Source organism: Symphalangus syndactylus, chromosome 12 (genome assembly GCF_028878055.3).
Source record: "Symphalangus syndactylus isolate Jambi chromosome 12, NHGRI_mSymSyn1-v2.1_pri, whole genome shotgun sequence".
Taxonomy (NCBI): domain Eukaryota; kingdom Metazoa; phylum Chordata; class Mammalia; order Primates; family Hylobatidae; genus Symphalangus; species Symphalangus syndactylus.
Genome location: NC_072441.2, coordinates 62,971,105 through 62,985,642, shown reverse-complemented (window position 1 = coordinate 62,985,642; position 14,538 = coordinate 62,971,105). Strand labels below are relative to the sequence as shown.

The window sequence follows — 14,538 nt, the reverse complement described above, 5'->3', positions numbered from 1 at the left end:
GCTCTTCAAACCAGCAAAAGCCCCCGACTCAGGCACTGTGGTGAGGCTTAGGGTGCCTGCCCCGGCTTCTTGCGTGCCAGCAAACAGCACCATTTCCTCATCACGTTGAGAACCGAGAAGCAAATGATCCCCTTCACTGCAAACAAAGGGGGTCAACAGTAACACTAGTGATCCTTCAGAATTGACACACCGTGATAGTCAAAATGAAATTGATGGTCTCCCTGCTTCTTGCTCAAGACATACAAGATCTGAGCAGCAGCAAGTACCCCCTCAGCTGCAAACAAAGGGGTCAAAGGTTTGCCGTCAATTCACTTCCAGGCAGAAAAACATTTTCCTCAAAAGAAACAATTTATTTAGAATAAAACAAAAGCAGCTCAACTGTGAGCGCACGTTTGAGACAGCTACTCTTAAGCTGTGTGAGCCATAAAAAGGGTTTTTCTTTACTTTTCCAGAAATCTTGTGTACACAGCACAAAGCAAAGAGGTCATTTTTTTCCACTTAAAACACCGGCATTGGCATCACAATAGCAGATACACAACTTTAAGCTGCCATTTTAGTAAAATGCACAAATACTAAACAGATTAGCTTTCTTCCATCAGAGGCCCATGTAAACTCCACATAAGCCACAACTTCTCTTCAAAAAGGTCCATTAGAGCTTTGAATTCCATATCTTCATCCGCTGTTCAACCAGTTTTGCTTGCGGGGGGGGGAAAAAAAGGTTATTCAGTACAAATGTTTACAATATTAAAAATATATATATTTCCCCTATGCCATTATAGATGAACATAACATTAACAAGACCTTCCTGGATGGTTCACCTCAACTTCAAAAAGCACCAATAATACCCATTGGCATAAACCTTGAAATGAATTTACTGTATGAACAGACACATAACAAGTAGAACAATAGGGTGGGTTTTTTTTAAAGACTGCAATTGAAGATAACAGGACTGAAAATATCCTTTATACTCATGTAACTGAGTAAAACATGTCGAAAAAATTCAGAAAAAAGTTTCACAATCAATTTACAATCTATCAATATATTCTAAATATAACTTAAAAAGTGAAACTATAAAAAGGTGAAGTTTAGTCAAACTTTTGCCCCATCTATTTTCATTCTGTAATTTATATGGAGCAACATAGACTACTCCATTATTGTAGAAAGGGGTCGATACAAAGCCATTTAAAAATCCACCCTCATCTATGTTACCAAAGACAGCAGCCGTTATTTTAAGAAAACACTCATACAAATAATTGTTAAACAGCCAAAGAACACTTCAGGAATCTCACTTTTCAACTCTGTTTAAACCACACATATAAAACTCTTCATTAAGCTTAACATTTCACTGTAGTTACCTGAAATCATTTTCTCCCTTTAGGGACACCACTATAACCACTATAACAGGGTCAGCGCCATGTTTTCTCTCTTCTTGTTTTCATACCTAACTCCTATCTGAAAACCAAACCCTGTGACAGAGACAGAAAAAAAAAATGTCCAGAAATTCTCTCCAAAATTTTTTTCACATAAAAGGTCATTAAGGCCCTCTTCTCAAGAGGATTTCCTAATTCTGTTACCAGAGTTTTTGGTGAATGGTTCCTATATGGACCCAAACTGTAGTTCAAGCTGTATATGCATAATGAACAATCTGCCTTTAAAAAGTGGATTTACATTTTTTATTTTTAAAAAAGCATTGTCAGTGAAAACCTGCTAATAGTTTTTAAATACACCTAAACAATGTCTGACTCTGAAAGCAATAACCAAACACCTGACTCTTATTACTAGACCTAAAATGATCTGTAAGTGAGTCAAGAAGAGCCAGAGTATATTTTACCTTCAAAAGGTGACAAATGCTTATAACCAGCCAGGCGATGGACATTTTAAGATGTAATCCTCAAAAGAAAAATTCTATCCACTCTCAGTTGAGAGTCAAAGTACACCAGAAATTTAAAATTTGTGTGAAAAATTATTGATAGGAATCCCAACAAAATACTTAACCAGAAAGTTAAGCAGAACTATTGACTAGGTATTGATTGCTTAATTTTCCATAAAATTTGAAGCTGTGATCTAAAAGTCTTATCTTCATCTTTTTACCAGTAATACTTAATAGTCATTAAATGATATCCTGAAGTTTTCTTTCCATTCATTTTAACTGAGTTCCAGAAAAATCAACTACATTGAAATAATTAAAGAAGAAAGATAGAAAAAAATTGGTTGTTACAAAGAACATTCAACGTTGGGATTATTAAATCCTGGCTAATGAGAAGTAGAACCGGTTTTAGACTTTTGCTTTCATTCGAATTCTTAAGGTTTAACTAGATACTTTATGGATATTATGAACCTGCACAAAAGAATGGGCAGTACAAATAAGAGGTTCATGTGGACTATGGCACTCTGTAGGTAATGACCAACTAAACATAATTAGTTTTTTATAATACATACATTTAGAAATGGTATCAAGCCATTGTTTCAAAAACACTGAAGCACAAATTGCCCAGACCTAACAAAAGCAGCAATGTCAGGTAAAGATTCAAACAAACATGGAGCAAAAACATAGTACTCTTCTGTAAGCTGTCACACTAACAAAAAACAAAAAACAAACAAAAAAAAGAAAGTAAAAGAAAAGAAAACACACATTTTGGATGATAGTAAAATTAGATGTCATGGACTTCACTCTTCAAAAGAGCAAAATCATTTGTCCAACTATCTCAACAAAAGATATTCAAAAATTAATGGTTAGTGAGTTTATTTAAACTGGAAAAATGTAGCTGGCCACAAATTATACTATGAGCCCACATATGCAGACTCCACATTTGCATTAGTTTCTGAACAGGTGTCTACTCCAAACCAAGCACAGCTTTTTGAAAGCAAGAAGCATCAAAAGTCTTCATTATAGGATTTCAGGTATTTTCCTAAGAGGCACAAGGACCTTCATGCTCATAGCCTAGAACCTTCCTTCTCTCAAAATGGCTAGTTTTTCCAGTTTAAAAACAAACAAACAAACCCCCCACAAAACCTGCAAACTTAAAAAATTATAGATGCACAGTGAAAACCAAGAGGGATGACACAGCAGTGATGACACTTTCGTGCTGACATGCATTAGACACCTGTCATAATGGAAAATAAAAATTACATGACATTTCCCTGGGTTATTATTGGTGCTATTTCAAAACTACCAGCTTTGATAACAGAAAGAAAACAGTTGGGTTCTGCCAGGCTTCAAGCTAAGTCACTTTCATAGAACAGAAACATGACCATGATCCAGAAGGTCCAAAAGTCTCTAATCATAATTAAATATCAAGGGCCTTAGCTGAAGTCTTCAGTACTTAAATCAAGGGAGAAAAATATACTTAACTAATGACCTGACAAATTAGGGGTGGGACAGAGGGGATAGATTAAAAAAAAAAAATCCATTACTGTTAAGCAGCAAAAGTCCTTGTTGAGAACTTGATATCATTCTCACCTTTGGAAAAAAAAAAAAACTGTGAGGCTAAGTTAAACGATCCTGTATTAATTCCAGGTATCTGGGAAAATAAAACAATTAAAAAAGGTTTTCCTACACTGACATTTCAATTCCGTAGCTGGACAGCAGTTGAGAATATTAAACATAAAATTTCCAAGATGTTCAAAACATTTCCAATAATGTAATGTCACTACTGTTTAAATATGAAAATAAAAAGACAAGCAAAATTTTAAAAGAGCACATCAAAGGCATTTTATGATGACTTTTTAAGAAATTCTGCAATCCAAATATGGCTGATTTAAATGCCCACTGAAATAAAAGATGACTATGAGCCTGCAGACAACTCTTCTTTCTGTTATTGAAACCAGAAATTTGAACTGATACAAAAACAAAAACTCATCTTTGATGAAGAACACTTAGTTTTGAAATATGCACAATTTGAACTGTACCTGCCACACCTCTCTGAAAAAGTCAGTAAAAACATCACCACACACCAATAACTGACCAAAGAATTCTGATTTTAAAAGCACCTACTCACTTCTTGCATACTAGTGTAAGCATAAGACATACATGGTTTGTAACATAGTCCTTAATTTTTACTGAACAGTTACTGCTACAAACCAAAAGTGCATATATGGGATACAGAACTCTAGAACAAATGATTTAAAAAATGCATGTTAAAGCAAACTCTCTGGGAATAAACTGTATCTTAAGAAATACTCAAATACCTGATTAAAATAATTACATCGCTATACAATTTACTAGCGTATCTTTGAGATCCCTGATCAAATTTCAGTCACACACATTTCTGGTAAAAGAATCATTTACCTACACACCAATCGAGTCATTTTTAGGTGGCTATTACTCTCTTTATATGGTCAGTGGACTCCTTTCTCCAAATTCTGACTTTTCAAAATTTTGGTTTTGTAACTCTGAGGATTTTTTAAGCTCAAGATTAAAAAAAAAAAAACTGAATAGAGGAAAAAAATTACTCATAAGGGTGGGAACTCCTAATTAAAGCAAATCTGTCTGCCTGCTACCTTTAGGGCATCCCTTTCACTTAAAATAATAGCTAAACAAAAAAATAGCTAAACTGTCCTGATTTCTATTTTAAAGACGTTTATAAAAATATAAAAAAGAAAATGCTACAACTAACAACTAAAAAGAAAACTGCATCTGATGCTGTATCCCATTACACATCACAAAACAGGAACCATTTCAAAGTAGTAAATACAAGTTACACATGGACTTTAGGACGCACCACGGACAATGATCATGACCAGGTAATCTTCTTCAGATTTGGCCAGTGCCTTGGCAGGGGAATCCAGGAACTGCTGGGAGAACTCACAAGGTGGGAAGGCATGAAGGACCCCGGTGTTTTCCTTGTCTTTGTTGCCCCCCACAGGGAGGCTGATCACCCCGGCTGCCTGCTTTTGCTTTAAATAGGACACAAGGTTTCTAAGTGGCCTCTGAGTAGAAGTGGCAGTGTCTGATGCAGCTGAGGAAGAGGAGGACCGGCTGTCAGAACTTCCAGGCACAGCCAGAAGAATGGCATAACCATTGGGCCCTGCTACTTTGATGCGTCGAGTTACTTCATCCAACTTGGGCTGGTCCAAACGGAGACGCTGAGTGATCTTGAGCTGGGCCACTTTGCCTCCAGTTGAACCCTCCACAAGAAGACTACTAGCCACTTGGAGGTCACCCTGCAACAGATGCATGTTGGAAGGAAAGTTGCTGTTCTTCAGTAGAAGCATGCCCTGCCAGGCCAAACAGAGTTTGGGAGAGGCTGATGCCGCAGGGGCTGTCCCCCCATCCTGTTTCTGGGACGGGGACTTCAGCTTGGAGGAAGCAGTGCTGGTGCTAGGCGCACTCCCATCAGAGCGGTCTTCTTTTTTCAGAGGGCTTTTTCCCTCAGTGGGAGCAGCTGTCCGGTGCTTCCTATCTCGTTCAGCTGATGCAGAGTTTTTACGGTCTCGCTTGTCACCCTGGCTCTTCTCCAAACTACCTCGTCTGTCTCTGATTGGAGAGGGCCTTTCCAAGAGAAGACGGGAAGATCGATCATTGTCGCTGTTGTAACGATCCCGGCTGCTGCTCAATTCTGGACTGCGGTCAGGAGAAGGAGCGCAGTGACGTTTTCGTGGGCGGTCACTCTCAGGAGACCTATCCAGATGACGTCCTCCACTCTCCTCAGGCAGCCTTCGCTTCCTAGGCTGGTCTCTGCTGCTGGGCAGATCTCGATCACCTCTGTCCCGGTCCAAGGACCAACCATCCCGCCTGCGATCCAGGCTATCCAGTGGCTCGTAAGCAGGCACAGAAGTAGCTGCAGTCCGAGTGCTGCGTTCTCGGACTGGGGGTGGTGGTGGCACCCAATCAGAGTCAGGATAAAGGTCCCTATCACGATCTCTGTATAGTAAGGGTGGTGTCCTATCCCGAGCACCCCTCAAAGGGTCAGGTGCCCGATGTCCAAAAGCATCTGTCACCAGCTCATAATGAGTCAAGGGCAGAGGCTGCAGATACTGCTGCTGGTAACGATGTTCGGTGTCGGCAAAGTCTACTCTAAGGCGTCGATCTGGGCCACCAAGTGGGAAGCCCCGCATATGGGTCCAGGCAGCATGCGCTGCATCCAGGCTTTCATACTGGATATATGCCCAACTATCACCTTTTCGGTAGTCTATGGTGCGTATGGTGCCAAATCGATCAAATTCTCGTGCCAGGGCAGCAAGAGGAACCCAAGGTCCCAGGCCCCCCACCCAGAGGCGGGTGGTGGGTGTTGCTTTACCATAACCAATTTTGATAGGATTCCGAATTATAATTTTGCCGGACATTGCTAATTTGGCCCGGTGAGACATATCTAAGTTCTCAAATTTGAGAAAGCCGTAAGTACTAGTCTGGCCGCGAGAAGGCCTCTTGATATCTACTTCTGTGATGACTCCAAAGCGATCAAACGCCCTTCTTAGATCACTCTCCGTTACAGTGATGTCTAGGTTGCCCAAGAAAAGCGTCCGGTTAGCTCGCTGATCATCCTCGGGTGAAATCTCATCCACTTCTCTGAAAGGAGCAGCACCTGCTCCAGCTCCCACCCTTGGCTCAAGACTGTATGCAGGGCGCACTCTCTCATAGAACGGGTAGTCTCTTTCTCTCTCCAGCTCTCGAGGCAATGGTGGCGGAGGTGGAGGGGGCAGGCGGCCAAGAGCCAACTGCTGCAGCCGGTAGTCTCTGTATCCCAAAGCAGCGCCACCAGGGGAAAGTGATCTCTGGCCTCCACCACCTCCAGGGGGGTGCCGGTGACCACCTACAGAGGCCCCGACCACGCTGGCTGATGGAGGATAAGTATCTTTGTCTAAAGGGGAGCGGCTGCGGCGCCGGCTCACATACACAGCTTCTATCTTCAGAGGCCGGTCATAGAGCACCAGGCGGCCTCTGGCATGCTTGGCCGCCCGCGCGTCCTCTGGCCGCCGGAAGTTCACAAAGGCTACCCGCTCATCCCCGCTGCCAGAACCCGACAGATGACTGATTTTCACACTTACATCACCGAAGCGTTTGAACTCATGAAACAGGCCGTCCTCCACCGCTTCGTCACTAAGCTGGGACCCCAACTCGCTTATCTTCAGAGTCTTGTATTCCGCGCCGTCCCCGCCGCCGGGAGCTGAGGAGGCGGCCCCAGAGGAACGTGACTCCCCGCCTCCACCCCGGGAGCTGCTGCGCGACTCGCCCCCGCCCGAAGAATTTTTGGTGCTTGGGGAGCTATAACTATGCAAGCGGCTACTGGAGCTGCCCCCACCGGTGTCATACTCGCGGCTGCCACCTCGACTGCTGGACTTGTCCAGGTGGAGACTCCGCCGCGACCCACCGCCGCTATCGGTCTTTCCGCTGCTGCTCCCATTGCTGCCACCAGAGCCCCCTAACTTCTTGCTCCGCTCTCCGCGGGAAGTCGAGTCCTCACCACCACGGGAGCGTTTGGCCTTCACTGGCGAGCGCTCTTTTCCCTTCATTGTTGCGGGTCGTCGGAGGTCGTCTCCGCGGAGCTGATTTACCCGCCGCCCCGCGCTCGTTTCACACAGCGGAACCGCACGCCGCCATCTTGGACTCCGCCGCGGCACAGGGTCCCGCCCCGCAGTCCTCATTGGCCAATTAGCTCTCTCTTCTACAGTCTCATTGGGAAAATTATTTGTCTATCTTTACATCTCCCCGCGCTCCAGGAAGGCGCCCGCCCAACCACTGTTATTGGGTTCCCAACCCCCTAGTTAGAGTACCTCATTGGTTACATTTGTTGTCTATCTTAACGGTTCCTCGCGCCAGACTGTAGCTCCGCCCCTCGCACTCTGCGGTCACGTGACCCAAAGTGTGGAGGTGTTGATTGGACAAAAAGTCTGCCCTGTAACGGTACTTCTTGCTCAGTGAAAGCAGCAACCCCACCTCCTCATCCCTTTCATTGGCTTATAAACCCGTCCTGTAAACCACTATTTGGGAGGTCGGGCCATCAGTTTCGGCGTTTTTTCCAGAGAGGCAGGCTCACAGCGATATCGCGAGAGACGGTGAGCTCCCTCTTTCGACCCCCTTTTTCCAACTCCTCCGGCGGCTAAAAGAAGTTTAAATCTGATTGGATCTCGGCAAGGAAGTTGATAGGCTGAAATAACTGTCCATCACTCGCTTAAAGGGGTAGGCCCGTATAACGGAGGAGGCTGACTGAAGGTGAAAGACCAGAACACGTGCTTGCTGTGCGAAGTCACTTAGATGTCGCGAGAGGGTGACTGTACGCCAGCCCCGCCTCCCCGCGTTTTCGGCGTTCTCCCCACAAACATTTGTTAAGTTCCGTGGGGTTTTGGCTGTGCTTCGGCCCTTGGAGTTCGAAACTTCTGAGCTCGCTGCCGTCCTATCTGTGCCGGCCAAGGGGCGGGGCAGGCTCTCCGGCTGTCGGGGCCCTCCAGTCCCTCAGGAAGCCGTCCTGGGACGCCTAGCGGACACCATCTTATGTCGCTGTGGTCGCTGAGTGAACAGCCGGGGGAAATCCCGCCCCCCGCGCGCGGGAGAGCGCCGCCCGCGGTCACCCGGGCCTTCGGGGCAGGGAATTCACGGTTCCTGCAGCCTCGGGTCATGCTGACGCCCCGGGGCGGTGCTAACACGTAAGACGCGGGACCTCGAGAGCTAAGAAGCAGGGCGGCTAAGACGCGGCCCTGGCCCAGGAGCCCGTCTCTCCTGGGCGCTCCCCGTTCCCGCCCAAGTACTCCGGGTAACCGAGTGGAGTGACCGTCGCTCCCCACCTCGTGGCCCGCGGGCGGAGCCGGAACTGTCGAGACACAGCGGACGTGTCTTTGGGCGGCATGTTTTATGTTGCGAATCTGTGGATTTTTAAATTCTGTATTCCCGTAAAATAGCAATGTTTGTTTTTAATATGTAATGCTTCTGCCGTGAAAATCACCAAGCGAAATTTAGGCTCCATGCAGATATGTCACTTGTTTTTCCCCCTGTGGCTTCTTGTAATCCCATGGCACTCTTATTGTGTGTTAAAAGCCAGCAGCACAGGCACCTTGCGGCCGCTCCAGATCCACCTCGTTTGGCCCCCTCAGTCGTTCGCCGTACAACTTTCCATAGAGCGTTACTGTGGCGGACAGAGCACCTGTGAGAGGTGCAGGCGATGCCGAGCTTAGGGGGGTATGGCCTGTGCCCCAGCACTCGCCGGTTGCTGGAGGGACGCAGCGCTGAGGTCAACACAGCCTTTAGACTGTCTGCAGCCCTCCCAGGTATGCGCCGGGGCGGAGGTTATGAGGATTCTTGTATTGGTCCGGTCTTCAACCCTATTTCCCAAGATCCAATCTATAGTAGAGGGTGTGAGGTGTTTTTAAACATGACATTTTTCAAGGTAACAATAATATCCCAAAAGCTGAAACCTAAACTTAAAAACTGTGTTAAGATTAGGGACTGTAATCTAAATTTAGCCTTGGTTGAGCCATCGTTTTTGTAAATAATCCTGAAGAATGTGAAGCTGTAGGCCTTTTATCTCTTGATTAGATCAAAGAAACTCGAAGGAAGAAGCTCAACTGTAAAGCATAAAAATCCACAATATTGTAATATGTAGACATATTCATTGTATTAAAATGGGAAATAAAACTTCATAAGGCATAAAATAATGTGTATAATACGCTACCATTTGTGGTTTTAAAAATATTTGTATTTATGAGTATGTACATTTAAAAAATATATTTTCATGGAAACTTTCTTGACAAATACATGGGAAATTGTTACTAGGATTGCCCTGAAGAGGGGTGCGACGGTCTGGAGTAGGAGAGAGACTTCACTTTTCTGTGTAGAAATCTTTTGTTTCTACAAAGGGTGCTGTTACTCCTTCAGTTTAAAAAATAACATTTTTAACTTTCCTTAAACTATTTTTATGGAAAAAGTTTAAAATATATAAAAGAATACTATAAATAACTCCCATGTGTACCCAACACCCTATTTCAACAATTATCAAATCATGTCAATCTTGTTTCATCTGCATCACTCTTCCCACTCTTCCTTTCTCCATTATTTTCTTCCAGACTTACCTGATACATTTTCTGCCCCAGTTGTGGAATCAACCCTTTCTCTAGAGATCTCTGGTTCCTTTTAGTGGGAAATGGTATTTAAAGATAAAAACCTGGATGCTGGAGGATAAAAAACATATGAACACATTATTTGTAAAAGCATGAAATAGGTTTTACCTGGGTTTAAATCTGTTTCAAGGTTGTATTAATAGACCACAAATGGAAATTGAAGTTAAGCCATTATCTGATTATTCAATGTAATAGACAATCGAGATAATAAACCAGGCACCAGAGTGACTTTTTAACCTAAATTGACCTGCTAATATGACTCACTGATCAAAGAAAAAGATAATGACCAAATCAGTAGTTTTCCAAACTTCATGATAGGGGTTGAGGGAGCACAAGATTTGAGAGAAATAATTCAGGGAGATAGACACCCAGTCTGTGTGAACATGCACCAGAGGCATGCCAAGCTTAGTGGCTTGCCACTTCAAATACCAGGGAGCTTGATGGAAGCTACTGCCCTCAGCTGGCTGTAGTACAAAGGCTTGCCTAGGGGGACTGGAAATCTGCCTGGAGCCAAGAGTACTGGTAAGTTTTATGGTTAGATGGAAAAGGCCTAGATTCCATTAAGAGTAATAGCCAAAATATTGCCTGTAATGTGTATGCGTGTACGTGTGTGTGTGTGTGTGTGTGTGTTTCCACAACAAATGAATGACATAAGTTGGATCCATGCTGTAGTTAAAATAAGTGATTTGTTTACATTTCCTTTGTGTTACTGCCCCCAAAATTACCCCCTCCCCTGGCTTCCAGCAGATACTACCTTAAAATCGTTTGTGTTCTTTAAAGCAGTGGTCCCCAAACTTTTTGGCATCAGGGACCAGTTTCATGGAACTGTTCCACCTCAAATCATCAGGCATTAGATTATCATAAGGAACACACAACCCACATCCCTCACATACTCCGTTCACAATAGGGTTAGCCCTCCTCTGAGAATCTAATGCCTCTGCTGATCTGTCAGGAGGCGTAGCTCAGGCAGTAGTGCTCCCTCCCCTGCCCCTCACCTGCTGTGCAGCCACATCCTAACAGGCAACTGACCATTATTGGTCCACAGCCTGGGGGCTGGGAACCCCTGCTTTAAAGCATAAAGCTGCTTAGTGAGTTTTTTCTTTTTTTTTCTTTTTTCTTTTTTGTTGTTTTGTTTTTGTTTTTGTTTTAGAGACAGGGACTTGCTCTGTCACCCAGGCTGGAGTGTAATGGTGCAGTCATAACTCACTGCAACCTCAAATTCCTAGGCTCAAGCAATCCTCCTGATTCAGCCTCCCATGTAGCTAGGACCACAGGCACACACCACCACACTCAGCTAATTTTTTAATTTTTTGTAGCAATGGGGTCTAGCCATGTTGCCCAGGCTTATCTCAAACTACTGGCCTCAAGTGATCCTCCTGTCTCAGCCTCACCAAAGCACTGGGATTACAGATGTGAGCCACTGCACCCAACCAAGTTAGGTTTTATCCTCCGTTTACATGTGTGCTTTAGAGAGGGCACATGTGTAAAAGTGGATAAAAGTGATCCATGGTTTAGTTGGCCAGGACTTTGAACCCTTCTTTTGCTGTTGATGTTGGAATTGTTAAGGTGCAACCTGAGCTTTCATTTGATCTCTTTGTGATCAATGGCCAGATTTGTGAGGAGAGCTGACCTAGGTGAGGAGGATTTTCGGTGGTCATGAAAACAGGGCTGGACGAAGTGGCTCACACCTGTAATCCCAGACCAATCCCAGACCAAGGGTCCATCACTTGAGGTCAGGAGTTGGAGATCAGCATGGCCAACATGGTGAAACCCCACCCCGTGTCTCTACTAAAAATACAAAAATTAGCCAGGCCTGGTAGCAGACGCCTGTAATCCCAGCTACTCGGGAGGCTAAGGCAGGAAAATCGCTTGAACCCAGGAGACAGAGGTTGCAGTGAGCTGAAATGGTGCCACAGCACTCCAGCCTGGACGACAGATCAAGACTCCATCTCAAAAAAGAAAAAAATAAAAGAAAACAGAGTTAAGTTACCAGCAGATTCCCTGAGCATCAGAGCAGCTCTGTAAGGATAGTAAAAAGCCACTGAATTGTATACTTTATTTTTTTATTTATTTGATGGAGTGTTGCTCAGTTGGCTAGGCTGGAGTGCAGTGATGCAATCTCGGCTCACTGAAGCCTCCGCCTCCCAGGTTGAGGTGATTCTCCTGCCTCAGCCTCCAAAGTAGCTGGGATTACAGATATGCACAACCACGCCCAGCTAATTTTAGAATTGTATATTTTAAATGCATAAGCTTTATGGTATATAAATTAAGCTTAATAAAGATTGAAAACATACTGGCATCTTAAACTTACGTGTATGTTTTCAATCAAATGTCCTCTTTCCACCCTCGTCTTTCCTAGGTTTTATTGTTTGTGTATCCTCAATATACACACAAAAAATTACAACTGCAATATGAAATTTATCTTGAGATTTGGGAGCCATCCAATTTCCTGGCAGATGCAAAAAAGAGGCTAAAGCTGGGAATTGAAAATTTTTTTCCATCAATAATAGCAGATTAAAATTTTCTATTTCATCTTCCTTCATAAAGTGAGTGGTGTCTTGACAGTGAGGTTTATTTTGTTTGGTCTGCAGAAAAAGTGTGTCTTTTTACCCTTAGGCAAATATCAAATCCCACAAGTAGCAAACAATCATTCAGGACCCAGTTTGTGTTACAAAATCACTATTTGTGGTCTGTGAGGTTTTTTTTTTTTAACAGCTTTATTAAGATATAATTTATATACCATAAAGTTTACCCATTCAAAGTAATACAATTCAGGGGGTTTTAGTATCCTTACAGAGCTATCCATGTGGTTCCTCCTTTAATATTGTTATAGAAAGCACTCTGCTATAACTTTTTCATGACTAAGCCCTAATATAATTATCTCTTTTATTTATTTAGACACCTTACAGTGTAGTGATTAAGAGTACTGACTCTGGAGGCTGCCAGCCTAGATTAAATCCCAGCTCTGCTATGGGCCTCAGAAGAGTTACTGGTAACCTCTCTGGGCCTTGGTTTTCTCCTCACAGGGAAAATTAAATGGGTTAAACTATATAAAGAGCTTAGAACAGTGCCTGGCACGTGGTAAGCACTATATAAATGATTGCTATTATTAATATATTTTCTCTTTGAATTGGATTAATTGTAATCCTTAATTCATGGTATACAATCATCAACGGTCCACATATGGGCCCTTCAATGTTTATTATTTATTAATAACATAATGAATATCCCTGAACCCAGCACTCAATCCAGCACTCAAACAAATAGAAAATTATCAGTAATTTACATCTACTTAAATGCTGTTCCTCTATCCTGTCTACTGCCCACCTTCATAGATATCCTGAATCTAGCATTTAACAATCCTTGCCTTGTAAAAGAATTTTTGAAGGAATTTTAAAGAATTCATGTGTGTGTGCTTGCACATGTGTGCACACACATACTTTAAAAGTATATTCTTTTTATTTTGCTTGTTTTTGAATTTTATACAAACTTGTATTCGAACAACACACTATATATAATTTTCTGGAGATTTGCATTTTTCATTTATTGTGTTACTATGATTCTTGCATGTTATCATACATAGTAGCTATAGTTTATTTCCATTGTTGTAAAATATTCCATGATATTGAATATACTACTACTAATATATCCATTCTTCTTTTGATTTGGGCTATGAATATTTTTTACTTTTTGTGCTATTATGAAGAGTGCTTGATATAGTTTGAATGTTGTCCCCTCTAATCTCATGTTGAAATGTTATCTTCAGTGTTGGTGGTGGGGCCTGGTGAGAGGCATTTGGATCCTGGGGGAGGATCCTTCACGGCTTGGTGCTGTCCTCATGATAGTGAGTGAGTTCTCCAGAGTTCTGGTTGTTTAAAAGTATATGTCACTCCACTCTCTCTCACTCCCACTCTCACTATGTGATATGCTGGCTCCCCCTTTGCCTTCTGCCATGATTGTAAGCAGGCCAAAACCTCACCAGAAGCTGAGCAGATGTCAGCACCATGCATCCTCTACAGCCTGCAGAACTGTGAGCCAGTTAAAACCTCTTTTCTTTATAAATTACCCCAGTCTTGTGTATTCCTTTATAGCAACACAGAATGATGAAGATTCTTATTCATATGTACTGAGGCACACATGCAAGAATTCCCCTGGGATAGGATGGACAGGTGAAGGATACCTAGCAGTGGAATTACTGGATTAAAAAGTTATATTGAAGCTGGCCTGTAACCCCGGCTACTCAGGAGGCTGAGGTGGACAGATCACCTGAGCCCAGGAGTTCAAGGCCAGCCTGGGTAATATAGTGAGACCCTCCCTGTCTCTTAAAAAAAAAAAAAAAAAAAAAAGGTTACATTGACTGTCCAATTTCACAGGATAATGTCAAATTGTTTTCTAGAGTGTTGTTTAGCAATTTACAATCTCATCAGTAGTGTATAAGAGATCTTATTGATCCATGTCACTAGCATTTTATAACTTTTTTTAATCAAA

At 43.0% G+C, this 14,538-nt stretch overlaps 1 protein-coding gene and 1 long non-coding RNA gene across 3 annotated transcripts in view; one reads left to right on the top strand and one right to left on the bottom strand.

The window, feature by feature from the left end:
* Positions 1–329: 329 nt before the first annotated feature.
* RBM15 (RNA binding motif protein 15) lies at positions 330–9,877 on the bottom strand. 2 transcript variants are annotated; one of them, XM_063624565.1, is made up of 2 exons: positions 4,722–9,877; positions 330–1,466 (listed from the first exon to the last, which is right to left on the bottom strand). In XM_063624565.1, exons 1-2 carry the CDS (start codon positions 7,582–7,584, stop codon positions 1,396–1,398), a joined length of 2,934 nt encoding a protein of 977 aa, XP_063480635.1. In that variant the 5' UTR covers positions 7,585–9,877; the 3' UTR covers positions 330–1,395. The 2 variants fall into 2 exon arrangements, with proteins under 2 accessions (XP_063480635.1, XP_063480636.1); XM_063624566.1 differs by having other exon boundaries at positions 330–696.
* Positions 7,820–14,538, top strand: part of LOC134733815 (uncharacterized) — a 53,857-nt gene continuing 47,138 nt past the window's right edge. Inside the window, exon 1 of the long non-coding RNA XR_010117376.1 lies at positions 7,820–7,995. This is a non-coding gene — a long non-coding RNA (uncharacterized lncRNA). The remainder of the gene's footprint in view (positions 7,996–14,538) is intronic.

Excerpts from the sequence above, each read along its gene's own strand:
- RBM15 (XM_063624565.1), bottom strand. The coding sequence starts at position 7,584 with ATGAGGACTGCGGGGCGGGACCCTGTGCCGCGGCGGAGTCCAAGATGG. Across the intron at positions 1,467-4,721 it reads GGTCATGATCATTGTCCGTG|GGTTTGGTTTTCAGATAGGA; the intron begins GTGCGTCCTAAA and ends TCTCTGTCACAG.